Source organism: Salvia hispanica, chromosome 3 (assembly GCF_023119035.1).
Source record: "Salvia hispanica cultivar TCC Black 2014 chromosome 3, UniMelb_Shisp_WGS_1.0, whole genome shotgun sequence".
NCBI lineage: Eukaryota > Viridiplantae > Streptophyta > Magnoliopsida > Lamiales > Lamiaceae > Salvia > Salvia hispanica.
Window position 1 is genome coordinate 43,305,782 of NC_062967.1, and position 15,226 is coordinate 43,321,007.

Sequence of the window (15,226 nt, forward strand, 5' to 3'; positions counted from 1 at the left end):
TTTGAGTCGAGATGATAGGATTTGGAAAAAAGACAAAATATATATTGTAGACGTGGTTTCTTAATTTCGCCTAATTCGATAACTATTAAAAAAGTCTACAAAGTGTCGCTTTGGCGAGTGGTTAAGGCATGTGCCTGCTAAGTACATGGGGTTTCCCCGCCATAGTTAGAATCACTCAGGTGACGTTAAATAACTTTTATTCTAACAGTAGCCAGCTATATTCATTACCATGTATACAAATTATGTTTTGCATTTTTTGACCTATGTTGTCATACAATTCAATCTTTTTTAAAAATATATTTCACTCACACGAGTAAATTGAGGTAAAAAACTTTATTACACTTTCCAATCTGATATTTTGTCATAAATTGTAGTCTGAATTGAAACTCACATTTTAAATTTAGTATAGATATAGATTGGTCCAAAATCCCAAAAATGGCAGCAGAAGACTAGCATCATACTGTACTTTGATAATTACAAAATATGGAAGTTTATGAAAACCTAACTTAGGACCAAAAGTTACTACATTTCAGCACCAAAACATCACTTCTCTTTCAGATGTTGTGATACAAATGCAGCAATAGCCTCTGCGGCTTGCTGTTCTGTTTCTTCTTGATTGCATCCTGTAATCTGAAGATGCTTTTTGGAAACTTTGAATGAGTGATCACCCCCTTCGATCACATGCATTGCACTCGCGCAATTCATTTTCCTTCTTACACCTTCCAACTTTTCCAGTGGACACAGCCCATCTCTGCTACCCTTCATGTCAGAAACAGCAAACTCAGTAACATAATTACCAAATTTATTGATGTTGAAAAGATTAACCAACCCAGAAATTCACAAGTACTACTATTAAGCAGTAACCAGCATAATATACAAATCTAAGTAAATTTGACCTTTGTCATGCTATTGGAATATCATAAGATTAGGGCATGTATTTAAGGAAAATTTACCTGCACAAACAACACTGGGACTTTAAGTTGTAGTAGAGTATCATCTCGCAATGCACCATTCCTGCCCTAAAATATTAGAATTCCATAAAAGCTTCAGAATGACCCAATCCAAAAATGATAGTCTATTCGATATGCTTCGGATGTGTACAATGTTGTAGACCATATACATGAACGAAGTGTAGAAACAAAAAAACAAAGAGATGAGGTTATAGTAACACCAAAAACCACCATTGGGATTAAATGATAAACAGATAAGTTTACAGATTCATATAGTTTAGGCTAGAATCTTAGAGGCAGTGGATCTCTGAATCTACTTTTTCATGGTTTATGCACCTTTCTTGTAAGAGTTTGATGCACGAAACACCAACCCAACTCTTACGATGCGTTGTGTTAGACAGCATGAAGTTCATGGTCAGATACATTACCACTTCACAACTGAATACTAGTAGATTCATAAACATCAACCATTTTTTCCATGAACAGGCAACCATCCACGACAAGGAGCTTTTCGAGCAAAACAGAAAAACGGAATATACTGCTAATTGTCATGTAAATGACAGACCTTTAATGGATATCCCAGACAAACTACAGCTGATGCATAAATATTCTTTTCTCCGGCTACCATACAGCAGACCCTGTATATTTAAGTAATAACTCAGTTACTATAAGCTCATTTACATAATAACCATAACATTCTTGCAAATGAGAGTATAACGAACGTTACCTTGACCCCATGGACTTCCCAGCCAACACTAGTGGATGCCCTGGATATGTAGCCATGACCTTCCTGACAACGTCATAGTGAAAATCAACCAATTTTTCAGCCTTTGGAGGAGCCCTTCGCTTCCCTCCAGCAATGTCTGCCATCAAACAAAAATCCATGAACACTTTAAATAAAGACTCCTTTACATTTCCAGTTTATTCATGTTAAGATTAATCAAACTCTGGATAACCCAGAAAAATGATAACTATCTTTTTCTGACTTCACCGTATCCATGAAAACCTGAAAGTACTTACAGGGATAGTCAAAGGTCACTACTTCAATGGCATTTAGTGTCCTAGCCAGCATATCTTTCCATCTGTAGAAACACAGTTCCATGATTAAATTCAAAACCTATTCAGGTAAGATTCATAACATGAATCACAAAACTCAAACTTAAAACTTGAAAATTTAGCGCAGCCACTTATTCCACTAAACTAATCTGTATTTGGTATATTCAGGGCAGATTATTTTGCAGCCAGCAATTTTGACAGAATCAGTAATTCCGTAATTTTCCGAATGTATAGGAATGCAAAATGTAGGGAATTATAAAATCCCCAAATTAATCAGCATTTTGGGTAAAAGGTATCACCATCAAATAGAATGACAAGAAAATTGTACCTAATCATCCAATCGGAGGAGGAAGGAGCTCCGGCGCCGTGAGCAAGCACGACAACCGGAGAGTCCTGTGGAGATTTTTTGATTCCATGTGGTTGTGGTGGTGGTTGCTCTTGCTCCTCGTCTTCTTCCGTAGGATGGCTGTGGTTCTTCCTTCTTCTCTTTGAAGCGCGCGTCGTCACCATATCTGCAAGCGAATTTGGTTTTACAGTGTACAATCTGAACTGCGGAGAGAAGCCCTACAAGCGGAGTTGGCGCCAAAGTTATTTGTACTTCTCTCTTATTATTGGTGTTCATAGATAAATAAAGTACTCCCTCCGCCCCCGAAATTCGTCATAATTTGACCCAACACGGGTTTTAAGAAATGTAATAGAAAGTGAGTTGAAAAAGTTAGTGGAATGTAGATCTTATTTTTACATATTAGTTTTATAATAAAATGTGAGTGTGAATGAGTCAGTCGAACGTAGGGAGTAGGTGACTACAAAAATGATAAAAGTGAAAGATGACAAATTTTTAGGGACGGACAGAAATGGAAATAGGTGACAAATTTCGAGACGTAGGAAGTAGAAGACAAAGAAAAAATGTTGTATACGACCTGTAGGTCTCAGTATATATATACATATGTATTCAGATTAATGTGCAAAAACCTGTTAAAAAAGAAAACTAATCTCATCCATTGATTAGTATAGTCTGATGCTTATTATATAAGCCACATGTAATTAAAATAATTAATAAAAAATTCGAAAAAGGGTAAAAAGGAGAGAGCACAAAATTGGCAGTTATTTAAAACCCATGAATCACGTTCAATTATTATAATTGGAGATTGCTTTTCTTTAATTATCATAAAATCACAGTGAATCTTTTTCTTTGTGTCATTTCTGTAGAAGAGGATTTGTGTGTTATTGCTTCCAAAAATTCGATCAACAGTAGTTCTTCATCGACTTCAAAGTTCTTTATTCTCTCCCTCAATTATATTCGATCCCTTTTCCTATCTCCCTCAATTATACACGCCTTTCTACGTTGAAGATATCTGGTGAGGTATTTTCTCACGTACTATTCTTTTAATGGTTTCAGTTTTTTCAACAATGGAAGAAGGTAATTAAATTAATTCCTTCATTGATTCTTTTAATTTTTTTTCGTATTTGTTTTGTATTTGCATTACGTTGCCGCATAATGTGAAACTGATTACAGAAAACTTTCACTCAGGTCAGGGAGATGAATCCATTCCCCTAGGGTTTAGATTGCTATGGGGCTAGGTTGTAGTAACCTCTTATTTAAGAAAACTAACTTCACCACAGAGATGAATCCGTTCCCTAGGGTTTACCAATCCATTGGGTTAGGTTGTAGTAAAAGAACTTTAGGTTTAATGTATGTTTGTACTATGGTTTCGAAAAGCAGTTGATGTAGTGATACGGTGTGACGATGTACGCAACTAAGACGTTAATGTATGCCCTGTGTAGTAATGTTCAAAAACATTGTTTTAATGTCATGCAGCAATTGTTCGTCCATACATTGAATTGAATCCATCCCCTTTGGGGTTAGAAATTCATGGGGCTAGGTTGTAGTATTGAATGATGAATTAAAACTTCACAAATGGCATGGAGATAAATCACTGTTTGCTTCGCCATATTACCAACATTATTCACTAATTTTTATTTTATCCTATATAGCAGTTGATGTACAAGTACACTCTTGTAATGTATCAATCTGAAACTGTAAAGTAAAACCAGTGAGTTGGTAATGTATTAAAACATGAACCAGAGACATGAGTACATCGTGCAACTGTGCAGGATGTTATGCGATTTCGTACGCTTATGTTTGTATAATGTGTTGCGTTTTAGCTGACGTATTCCTTTTTTGTTTAAAGTCGTGGTTGTACCTGAATACTATCTAGAGTTGAAGCCATTTGCTGGACAAAGGTTTAAATCACTTGATTTTGCTGTTGCTTTTTACGATGCGTATGCTCGGCAAAGACAAAGAGAAGCGTAAAGGAAAGATGAAGTGTTAATTAATGTTCAATTTTTTTTGTCCAGACTTTGAGTTTAAATCATTTGCTACCAATTTTCAATTAGGAATTAGCGGTTGTATTATATTTTGTATTTCGTACATTGTTTTCAGATTTTTAAGTTGGTGTCTTATTTTATCATGGGATTTGTTATTTACTACTGCTTAGTATTGTGCAGTACCAGTAATGTTACTTAGTATTACGTAGTATTGCTTAACAACTCCATATTAGACATTCTCTTTGTAGTACATCGTCTAAGATTATATTTACATTACTCATTATCTTGCTTAACAACTCCATATTAGACATTCTCTTTGTAGTATATCGTCTAAGATTATATTTACATTACTCATTATCCAGATCATTTCGTGCATTATGTCATGCCTTGTGTCCTATGTTTGGCATTATATATATATATATATGTGTTAGGGTCCTTACAGCATCTTAGTATAAAACACAGCACTAATCACAGCCCTTGGATCATTAGATTGGATGGTTGTGATTAGTTACATTATCATACTAAAAATCTACATTATTAGCCGAGGTACATTATTAGACTAGAAATGTACATTGTAAGACTAAAACTGTAAATTATTAAACTAAAATGCTACATTATTATCCGAGCTACATTATTAGTCTAAAATTCTACATCATTAGATGACACGTGGCATTAATCTAACCGTTAGATCATAAGATCCAATGGACTGCAAGTGTTTTGAGTTTTACTTATACTTAGCGTTCTGACCTGAATACATCCCTATATATATATATATATATATATATATATATATATATATATATATATGACCCAAAGGTCCATTGTCATTGTATAATATGACTCGGAGGTCTTATTCCCATTGTATACATACATATATATGACCCGAAAGTCCATTGCTTTTTTATATATGACCCGTAGATCCATTGTCATTGATATCACACATCCTCTTTAATCATATGATTCATGTACTTTCAGCACCATATGTAAAATATATCAACTACATATCCATACTGTATTCTATTAAAAAATTCCAATACAATGTAAAATATATCCTATGCATCAATTATATATTCATGCCATATACCATTAAATTCACATATTCACTCCAATTTAATATATAGCAATGAACCATATAACACATCTAAAATTAAAGTAAAATTTATACGCACCTTTTTCCATCACGATTACAATCTTTGACCCTTTAACAAACTTTTCATTCCTTCTCCTCGCTTTCCTATCTTTCTTCTTTTACTAATCCTAATTGTCGAGCCTTCTAAATTTCACTTTTTTTTCGAGCTCATTTCTCTCCCTCACTTATCAATATATTTTTTTTCTAATAACTTTTTTTATTATTTTTTTTTGTCCTCCTACATTTTCTATTACCACCAATGTTAAAAGTTATTCATCCTCACCTCTATAATACACACGTCAAATTGCATGGGACATAAATTGCCATCTCCACCCTATTTTTCTCTTACACGTGTCCTCATTGCAATCAACGTAACCAACTTAAACATTATTATTACATAACTTTCATTATAAAAAAGAAGTCAAGCTCGCATACGTAGAAATACATTATCTACTTTGTATGACAAAAAGTACTTACACATACACATGAGCGTGTATATATTGTAATTACTTCCATTAATTAAATTTTCTAAAATAGTGTATACATTTATATATTGCATATATGGTTTCACTCACTAATTTATAAAAATTTGTTTAATACCATTGCTTAATAAATTTCATGTCCATAATATTAGTAAACAAAATAATATGCAAAAATCTAAAATAATACACATATTTTGGTCTATAAAATAATACACATACTTTGGTTCAAGATATTTCACCTCTAGCAGGTGGCTAGGACGTGCGTTCGTCCGCTATTGCGGATGCTCTTACTTTACCATACCATTCCCCTCCTCTCTCCTAATTTATCAATTTTATCTTAATTTTTGTATCATATCATTGTCCATATTTTTATTGAGGTAGTATTTCATTTTTACTACTTTCTTGTTTCATAAAAATAGAAACTATTGAAATTGTACGAATTTTAATGCAAAATATATAAAGTAAGAGGGAGCTAGAAAGAAAAGTGAGTTAGTGAAAATTGGGTTTCACCTCATTAAAGATAAAGAAATTTCCTAAAAAGGAAAGTTTCTATATTTAATGGACAGACTAAATGGAAAAAATTTCTATTTTTAGTAGACAGAGGGACTATAAAGAGTAATATGCCATGTATTCCACTAACTCATTCCACTTTCATTTCATTTAATATTGATATATTCCCTTTGTCATATAGAGACACTTTTCTTTTTCGTTCATCCCATAAAAATAGCTCATTTATATTTATTGAAAGTTCTCTTAACTCATTAAAGAATATACATCAATTTATTTACAACTACTAGGGAACACTAATGATAATATGAGTCCCACTGTCCACTAGCAATATTTTAACTACTTTCCTCCTCCTCCTCTTTTACTTTACCAATTATGCATTAATTCTTATGCCATCCCAAATGTTTCTATTTTTATAGGATGGAGGGAGTATAAAAATAGAACACATATATCACCCATTTATTACCATTCACTATTTTTAATACTCCCTCCGTCCCACTTAAGATGACACGTTTTCCTTTTTAGTTTGTACCAACTAAAATGACACATTTCCTTTTTTGGAAACTTTCTCTATCCAATTAATACACTCAACCACTTTTTCTCACTCCTATTAAATATTCATCTTTCTCTCTCTCTCTAGTTTAACACTTACTCCCACATTTTCTCTCTCCAATTAAACACACTAACCAATAACTCCTAAAATCTCGTGTCGACCATCAAATGTGTCATATTAGTCGGGACGGAGAGAGTATTTCTTAAATATACTCACTCCGTCCCACTTAAGATAATCAACTTTTCTTTGTGATTTGTTCCAACCAAGATTATCTGTTTCTAAAAATAGAAATACCTTTTATCTATACTATATTCCATCCATCTTACTTTATTTTCTGCACTAACACATAAAATAAAGCTATACCATAAACAAATGAGACTCATATTCACAGTCGAAGGGAGTATTTATCTCTTAGTAGTAGTATTGTTTTTAGTGGATAAATAAAAAAAGAGGAAGAGGAAAAGAAGAAGTGTTTATAATATACTCACTCTATCCCATTAGAAATAAACGTTTTCCTTTTTAGGTTGTCCCAATAAAAATGAAACGTTTCCTAAAATGGAAACAAAATCCTCTCTGTTTTTTCTTCTCTCTTACTTTACTCTCTCTTCATTAACTCACAAAACACCCCTGCATAAAATCTTGTGCCGGAAACCAAATGTTGCATACTTATTGGGACGGAGGGAGTAATAGAGTAAATAAGATTTTAATAAAAAAAAATCGTAAAAGTCAATGTGAAGAATAATTTTTTTTTACACTTATAATACTCCTTTCGTCAACTTAAAAGATGTCACACTTGTGGGACGGCACAGGATTTTTAGAAGGTTTTGTTTTGTGAGTTAGATAGGGAGAGAAAATATAATTTTTATATTAATGTGAGTGAGAACTTTTTCTAAAAACAGAAATGTGACATCTTTTATAGGACAAACTAAAAAGGAAAGTGTGATATCTATTATGGGAATGAGGGAGTAACATGTTTCCTAAAATGAAAACATAATCATATTGATTTTATTAACTTTTTTACTATATTTTCTTTTTTTACTCCCTCCGGTTCCCATTAAATATCCCGATATTTCCTTATTTGGATGGTCATCAATAAATTACTTTTACTATTTTTAGCAGTGGACCTCATATTCCACTAACTCATTCTCACGCAAATTTTATTATACAACTATTATACAAAAGTAGGACTCACATTCCACTAATTTTTTCTACCCACTTTTCTTCACAAAGTCAAACAATTTCTTAAAACTCGCACGGTCAAATATGGGACATTTAATAGGGACCAGAGGGTGTATTTTATTTACAATATTGCATAAAATCTCGTGTTAAAAACAAGCGCTTAATTTTATTTCCAACGAAAATGTCTCATTTTTTTTTTGGAAATTACACTTAAAGTAACTTATTTCTTTAAACGGAAATATTATAATCTCTATTTTATTCTTTCTCATACTTTATTTTATTCATTATTCACAAAATAATATTATATAAAATCTCGTACCAAAAAGAAAATATTTCACTTTATTCAGATAGGTGGAGTAACATATTAACAGAAATATATATATAATTGTTATTTAAATGGACATACTTTGCTAATTTGGATTTTCCTGTTTTCATTTAATCTTTTAATGGATTTTCCTACATGAATGGGAGATTCATATTATTTACGATGAGGGGCAACAAGGAGGATACTATAAAGAGTATTACGACCCCAATCACGGGGGATTATATTATTATGATAATTGCTTTGATTTTCCATATTCTGTACAAGATTATTATTAGAATGAGCATCGGTTCCCACTACCCAAGTATCCAATCAAAGAAATTTATAAGTTCCCTTTTGAAAATCCTTCCTACCAACAATTGGTTAGTATAAGGTACGCCGAGATGTCAAACCCACATAGAACGTTAACTCTAGCATAAAAGGATTAATCGCAAGAGGTGGTTGGTTGTGCAGCCACGCTTTACCTTTTCGGGAACTTATTTAAAGGTAAACAGCTTGGGCAAGTAAATTAACTAAGCATGTGAACGATAAGAAATCAACAATACTTGGACAATTAAAGAAAACAGTAATTGCAGGCATCGAAAGAAATAACGGAACACTTTAAACTACTATATCCTAGATAGAAGAGATGAAAAGCTTGCATTGTACCATGAAGTATGAAAGGAGTAAAATGCGGAAAAGAAAGAAGTACAATGCTACAACCTACATTGAACGGTAGGCGCAAAGCTTCATGTTCAAAGTTTAGGGAAGCAACGACAAATGCTGTCCATGCATGCATAAATTAAGGAAAACCTAATCCAACACCTTGGAAAATAAAGTTTCAAAAAAATAAAGATCTAGCCCTAATATTAATAAGAAAACAAAGAACAATTAACAAGATCTTCGTTCCTTAAGCCATTAGACTTGAAGAAACGAACGATTAAACAAAAGGTTAAGCGCCTAACAGTGGGTAACTCAACTCAACAAGCACAATTAACAATAATCTAGAACAAGAACGGAAAATATCTACCTAGCTAACTATGCATGTCATCGAAAGTAGAGTAAATGCAGAAAACCAAAACTTGAGCTAACACACTATGAGCATTACAAACAGAGATCAGTCTTTACACAGAAAGCATTTTTGATTCTCAATTTTTTCAACCTACTTTCCATTGCATTTCTTTAAACTTGTGGTGAGTCAAAGTGTGATAATTAATGGCGGAGAGAGAGTATTATTTTTAACAAAACCAGATCGAACGGATTTATTTGAGAATGTATAAATTGTTGAAAAGTGTGTTTTATAATTTTAATTTACGCACGTTACGCACGTATACAATGCTTATACTCACGTGACAATAAATTGTATATTACATAAAATTGAATTTCTTCATGTATAATACTAAAATATTGGATACAAAACATTCAACATGTCCAATACTAAAATATTGGATACAATAACCAAATGGTCAGGCATCGATCTTTGCCTTTGGGTATGGACCAGCTTTAAATCCTTGGGTCGATTGTTTCATCCATTAAGGTGCCTACAAATCAGCATGGGAAATAGTCACTGGACCCGCCGGCGGATACCCTTGGTAATTACCAAAATAGTAATTTATTGGATACAAAACATGAGGGTAAATAGTAAATGCACATAATGGTTGAATTTAAATATAGAGTTATTGGCAGTAACAGTACAAGAGTACTGCAAATTTATTTAGCCATCGAAGTGGAAACATCATGCTTTTTATATGGGATGATCTTGAGCGAAACTGCCCGGCGTACCGAAAACCCACTCATAACACCCTTTGCTTCCTCATCGCTCGCGTCCGGCCGCTCCAGTTTCCAGTCGAAGTTGTGAACAAGAATGGCCGGCACTGTATGCAGAATCCTGTAGGCCAATGGCAAACCCGGGCAGACCCTTCTACCCGACCCAAACAGAATCAGCTCGAAATCCTGGCCTTTGAAGTCTATCTTCTGATCGAGGAACCGTTCCGGCTCAAATGAAAGCGGATTCTTCCATATTATGGAGTCCCTTCCCATACCCCATGCGTTGATCAGCACCTGTGATACGTAATACAAATAGACCAAATAATATATTATTGGTTCATGGAGATTAAGTGAAATCGAATAGATATTTGTATTAACTTGTGTTCCCTTGGGATCCGATACCCGTTCACCACTTGGTCATTTTCTGCTTTGCGAGGAACGAGCAGAGCAGCTAGAGGGTGGAGCCGCAACGACTCCTTCACCACTGCCTGCAAAATACAGAAGCTTTGATATCTTTGATTCGTCCAACACCTTCTCGTCCCCAATCACGCTCTTCAGCTCTGTCGCCACCTTCGCCATTTTGTCCGGGTGCGATATTAGCTCTTGCATTATCCACTCCAGCGTGGTCATGTTCGTCTCTACTCCTCCAAGGAACAATTCCTGATCCATCCATCCACAATTTTAGCTAGTGGAATGTAGGAATAGCATGACACGATATACAAATATGAATGCGAACGAAGTAAATGTCACGACCGCCCTTCTAGGGTTAATTAAATGCGGGCAATCGCGACCTAAAAGGGCTTAAATTGCAAACAAAGACAAGGTCTAGGGTACCATAAAAGAGTTTGACCAACATTTAATGAACGGTTAACATCAAGATAAGTCCGAGCAACGCTTTGGTAGTTAAATCAAAAGGATAACAGCTATCATTAAAATAATCAAAATGACAAGGGTTCAGAGTACTCAAAAACATATCATGCCTCTAGGTTCCAAACGGGAATTTATAGTTTCAAGATCAACCAACGATAAGTAAAACATGTTTCAGCGGAAGCATCCAAGAGAAGAGTGAAGTAATGTATGAAGTCACAACGACACCCGAAGTTTCAAGACAACCATAGTATTTTTATTAAATTGCTCAACACCACCAACCGCTCATCGCCAGCTCAACCTGCACATAGCATAGCCCTATAGCCTAATGGAGCGTACTCACAAACTAGGCATCAGGCAAACAACATCATCAAAACAATCACAGGCATGGCATAACATTTTAAACCACCCTTATAACGCCGTAATCATGCTTTTCAATATAAAAGAGTTTAGGAGAATAAAGCCCACCTCGACTGCTTAGATCTCAAGTACTTTCTTCCCTTTACTATCACGCTTTGAGCGCGAGTTATCACCTTTAAATTAACGTGTATCACAAATCAGTCTCAATCAATGACTCAAAATCATGCTTGTTCCCAACGTTTCCCTTTTCCCATCGATTTGTTTTATATTAACAGTCACAATCAAGACATGCTCTTCATATCAATTTATTCATACTACAACTCCAGATCTATCATCAAATCATGGTCACGCATGAATGTTCTTCAACACACATCACACGCACACACAAACACACACGCCAACACACACACACACACACACACGTCGATCCACACACGCACACATGCATCCCATTTATCAATTGGTTTCCCCTTTTTCTCTCAGTCTATATGCATGAGAGTTCAAGAACACCGATTAATCGATTAGATGAGAAAGATGGATTAAATACCACTTCTTGATTGAAACGATCGGTAGAAACAAAGTAAAATCTTGATTCTTCAATAATTCTTGAGGCTTCAACGTTAATTCTTCTCAAAAGATAAAGAATTCTTGGAGAAAAATAGAAGAAAAATTGAGAGAGAGTGGGAGAGTGGGAGGCGTGAGTTGAGAGAGAGAGAGGCATGTGATTAGTGGTGGCTAGGGTTAGGTTTTTCTCTCTTATTTATAGAGTTCAAGAATATAATCCCGCAATTAAATAATCAAAGATTTTGGAAGATATGGAGAGGGGAGTTGGCGTGAAATCTGGGGAGAAATAAGGGGATTTCGAATTACATGCTAATTAATTAGCATATGAATTAATTTGGAATTTATTTGGAATATCACGGAGTAGAATAAAATAATAATTTCCCCCAATAAAATAAGAAAGTGACGTTTTTTTCATGCTCTCCCAAAAGGAATTAAATTCAAATCCTAATTAAAATAGGATATGGCAAGATCTTCTTAGATATGGTAAGATATCCTAGGATATTTGCATTTATTCACGGAAGAGAATAAATAAGGGATCAAATAATATAATAAATAATTCCTTCTCTCCATAAATAGGAGATTTTCGAAATCTCCTTAGAAATAACATGGGGATCGATTTTTCTCATGGAGAAATTAAGAATAATTGGGTTTTGGATTTAATTGGATAAATATCCCAAGCAATTAATTAAATCGAAGAAAATAGGATTCCTCTCGAATAAATCATAGTGGTCGAAAATTCCAATAAAATGGGTGGAATAATTAAGGATGAACCTATTCAATCTCACTCCCCTTAGGAAAATAATTCACCACAATATATTTCACCCCGCATCAAATATTTACACTGTCACATCACAATTTCAACCATTTTGACTATTCCACCTCCACGTCACATTTTCAACAATATTGACTATTCAACAGTCACGTCATATAATCAACAGATTTGACTATTCAAATCTATCTCAACTCCAAATCGCAATTAGGTCACAAGGATATCATGCATTTAATCCACATACTTCACGACATTAAAAACATTTAATGTAAAAATTTTATGGTTCGAAAATTAGGGTTCGAAAAGTGGGGCGTTACAGTAAGCCTTACACGAACACACAATTTTAGGGTTCAGGGCAGACCCAATAAGAAGGTTGGATTAGGGTTGGGTTCGGATTATGAGTTAAAATATCATTTTTTAATTATTTTTATTAGTTAAAAAATGTTATACTTAATTTTATTACTTAAATATTACCATGGTAAAATTATAATCATATTATAACATTGTATGGTAACTTCATTAAGGGTAGTCTGACCTTTTTTTTGGCACGTCACAATAACCCCCACGATCACGTACGAAGTTATTGGGTTCAGACCAGATAAGAACCAATAATTTTCGGTTAGGTTAAGGTTTGACCTTATTAGATTCATTCAATACTGGGATGACCTTATACCAACCAAAGCCACACGATTTGTCAAAAAATAATTAAAATAAAATAAAATAAATTATTGACAAATGGAAAAAAAAAGAACAAGTGTGATTTACTTTACCATCATGAGATGGTTAAATCGCTTAGCCGTCAACTTGTTATCTTTGTCCTGAAGAGAATCCACAATCATCTCCAAGAAGTCATCCTTCTTCGGAGCATTGGGATTCTCTCTTCGGAGTTGGATCCTCTGACGGAGATAGCCCTCGAATAAATCCAGCAATCTGCGGAATTTAACCTCGGCCAGGCGCTTGACCCCTTGCAGGTCGAACGGCCTCAAGACGGGGAAGAAGTCGGCAAAGTTAGGCACGCTTAAGAGGCTGGTGACGCCCTCTATGGTCTCCTTAAACTCCTTGGTGACTGAGGACTCGAACTCGGTGGACTGCATCGAGAAAAGAGTGCCCAACACGAGGTTGAGTGAGGTGGTGAAGGAGGCCTCGCGGATGTCAACTGCTCGGCCTTGCTCAGAGCATTTCCGGGCGAAGTCAAGCAGCTGCAGCAGCTTCTGCCTGCGGAGGTCTTGGCTTCTCTCCAAGCACCGGCTCGAAAACATCTGCTCTCGACATATCTTGCGCTTGTCACGCCACTCGTCCCCCGTGGAAATGAACGACATGGCGATCTCGTTGTGGCCCAACACGTCCAGCGCCTGCACCGTGGGTCGACCGGAGAATACCTGGCCGTGTTTTAGAAGGATTTCCTTGGCCATCTCCGGGGAGGAGACGACAACGGTGTACACGCTGCCGTGGTGGATGGACATCAAAGAGCCGTATTGCTTTGATAATTTGGCGAATGTCTCGTGAGGTTGGGGCCCGAGCTGCAGCATGTTTCCGATGATGGGGAGGGGCGTTGGGCAGGGCGGGAGGCTCTTCCGGCGCTGGAAGGAGATCAACCACGTTGCGGCGGTGATGAGGAATAGAGCAATGAGGAAAGGGAAGGAATCCATTATGTCTACCAACTTGGTTGGAGGGAGTTTTACTTTTTTATAACTAATTTTGTTATGGTGGTACTGTACCTAACAAAATTGATTTATGGCTCATTTCTAGCTAGAAATTAAATACTGCTATAGGAGGTCCAGCTATAAATTAATTATTACTCCATCTGTTTCGCTATAGTTGGGATGGAACTTTTAGGCACGGAGTTTTAGAAATAAATGTTGGGTGTGTTAAATAAATAGATAAAAAAGTAAGATAGGGGAAAAAGTAGAGAATAAAGTATAAAGTGAATAAAGTAGACAGAATAGAGTAAGAGAGAGTAAAGTAAAAAAGAGAAAAAAGTTACCAAATATGGAAATGACTCAACTATGAAGAAACTTCCTGAAATGGTAAAATGACTCAACTATGGCGAAACGGAGGGAGTACTATAGGAGTAAATAGGATAGTCATTGCAGCCAGCAACGGGATGATCTGAATAACCCGCTAAATTTTGAGTGCTAGGGTTGGAATTTTTCAACCCGATGAAATTATATTTATCTGATTAGCCCGCAATCCGACTAGGCCAGATATAAAACTCGATGGACTTGCCCGATATGTTGGATGTGTTGGGACTACCGCAGCGGAAGACACGAAAAACAAACAGGTCCTTAACGGATCTATTTAGGTGATTATGCATTCGACTCCAATTTAATGCAATAAACATAGATCTATAGATATAACATCAAATAAACACATAATCATGCATATTCGATGTAGATTCGATTGTTACCTCTTCT

General features: G+C 35.2%; 1 protein-coding gene and 1 pseudogene across 2 annotated transcripts; both read right to left on the reverse strand.

Moving 5' to 3' along the window:
- Positions 1-420: 420 nt before the first annotated feature.
- LOC125210698 (KAT8 regulatory NSL complex subunit 3) lies at positions 421-2,564 on the reverse strand. Of its 2 annotated transcripts, none has more exons than XM_048110269.1 (6): positions 2,335-2,564; positions 1,971-2,032; positions 1,678-1,813; positions 1,516-1,588; positions 954-1,019; positions 421-759 (listed from the first exon to the last, which is right to left on the reverse strand). In XM_048110269.1, exons 1-6 carry the CDS (start codon positions 2,514-2,516, stop codon positions 544-546), a joined length of 735 nt encoding a protein of 244 aa, XP_047966226.1. In that variant the 5' UTR covers positions 2,517-2,564; the 3' UTR covers positions 421-543. The 2 variants fall into 2 exon arrangements, with proteins under 2 accessions (XP_047966226.1, XP_047966227.1); XM_048110270.1 differs by having other exon boundaries at positions 540-751.
- A 7,631-nt stretch (positions 2,565-10,195) lies between these two features.
- On the reverse strand, positions 10,196-14,461 carry LOC125210251 (annotated as a pseudogene).
- Positions 14,462-15,226: the final 765 nt, after the last annotated feature.

What these genes read in the sequence shown, in the direction of transcription:
- LOC125210698 (XM_048110269.1), bottom strand. Translation starts at nt 2,516, where the DNA reads ATGGTGACGACGCGCGCTTCAAAGAGAAGAAGGAAGAACCACAGCCAT. An exon ending in TCCTCCGATTGGATGATTAG is followed by an intron (nt 2,033 to 2,334) that starts GTACAATTTTCT and finishes GTGTTTCTACAG; the next exon opens with ATGGAAAGATATGCTGGCTA. An exon ending in AGTGACCTTTGACTATCCCT is followed by an intron (nt 1,814 to 1,970) that starts GTAAGTACTTTC and finishes GTTTGATGGCAG; the next exon opens with ACATTGCTGGAGGGAAGCGA.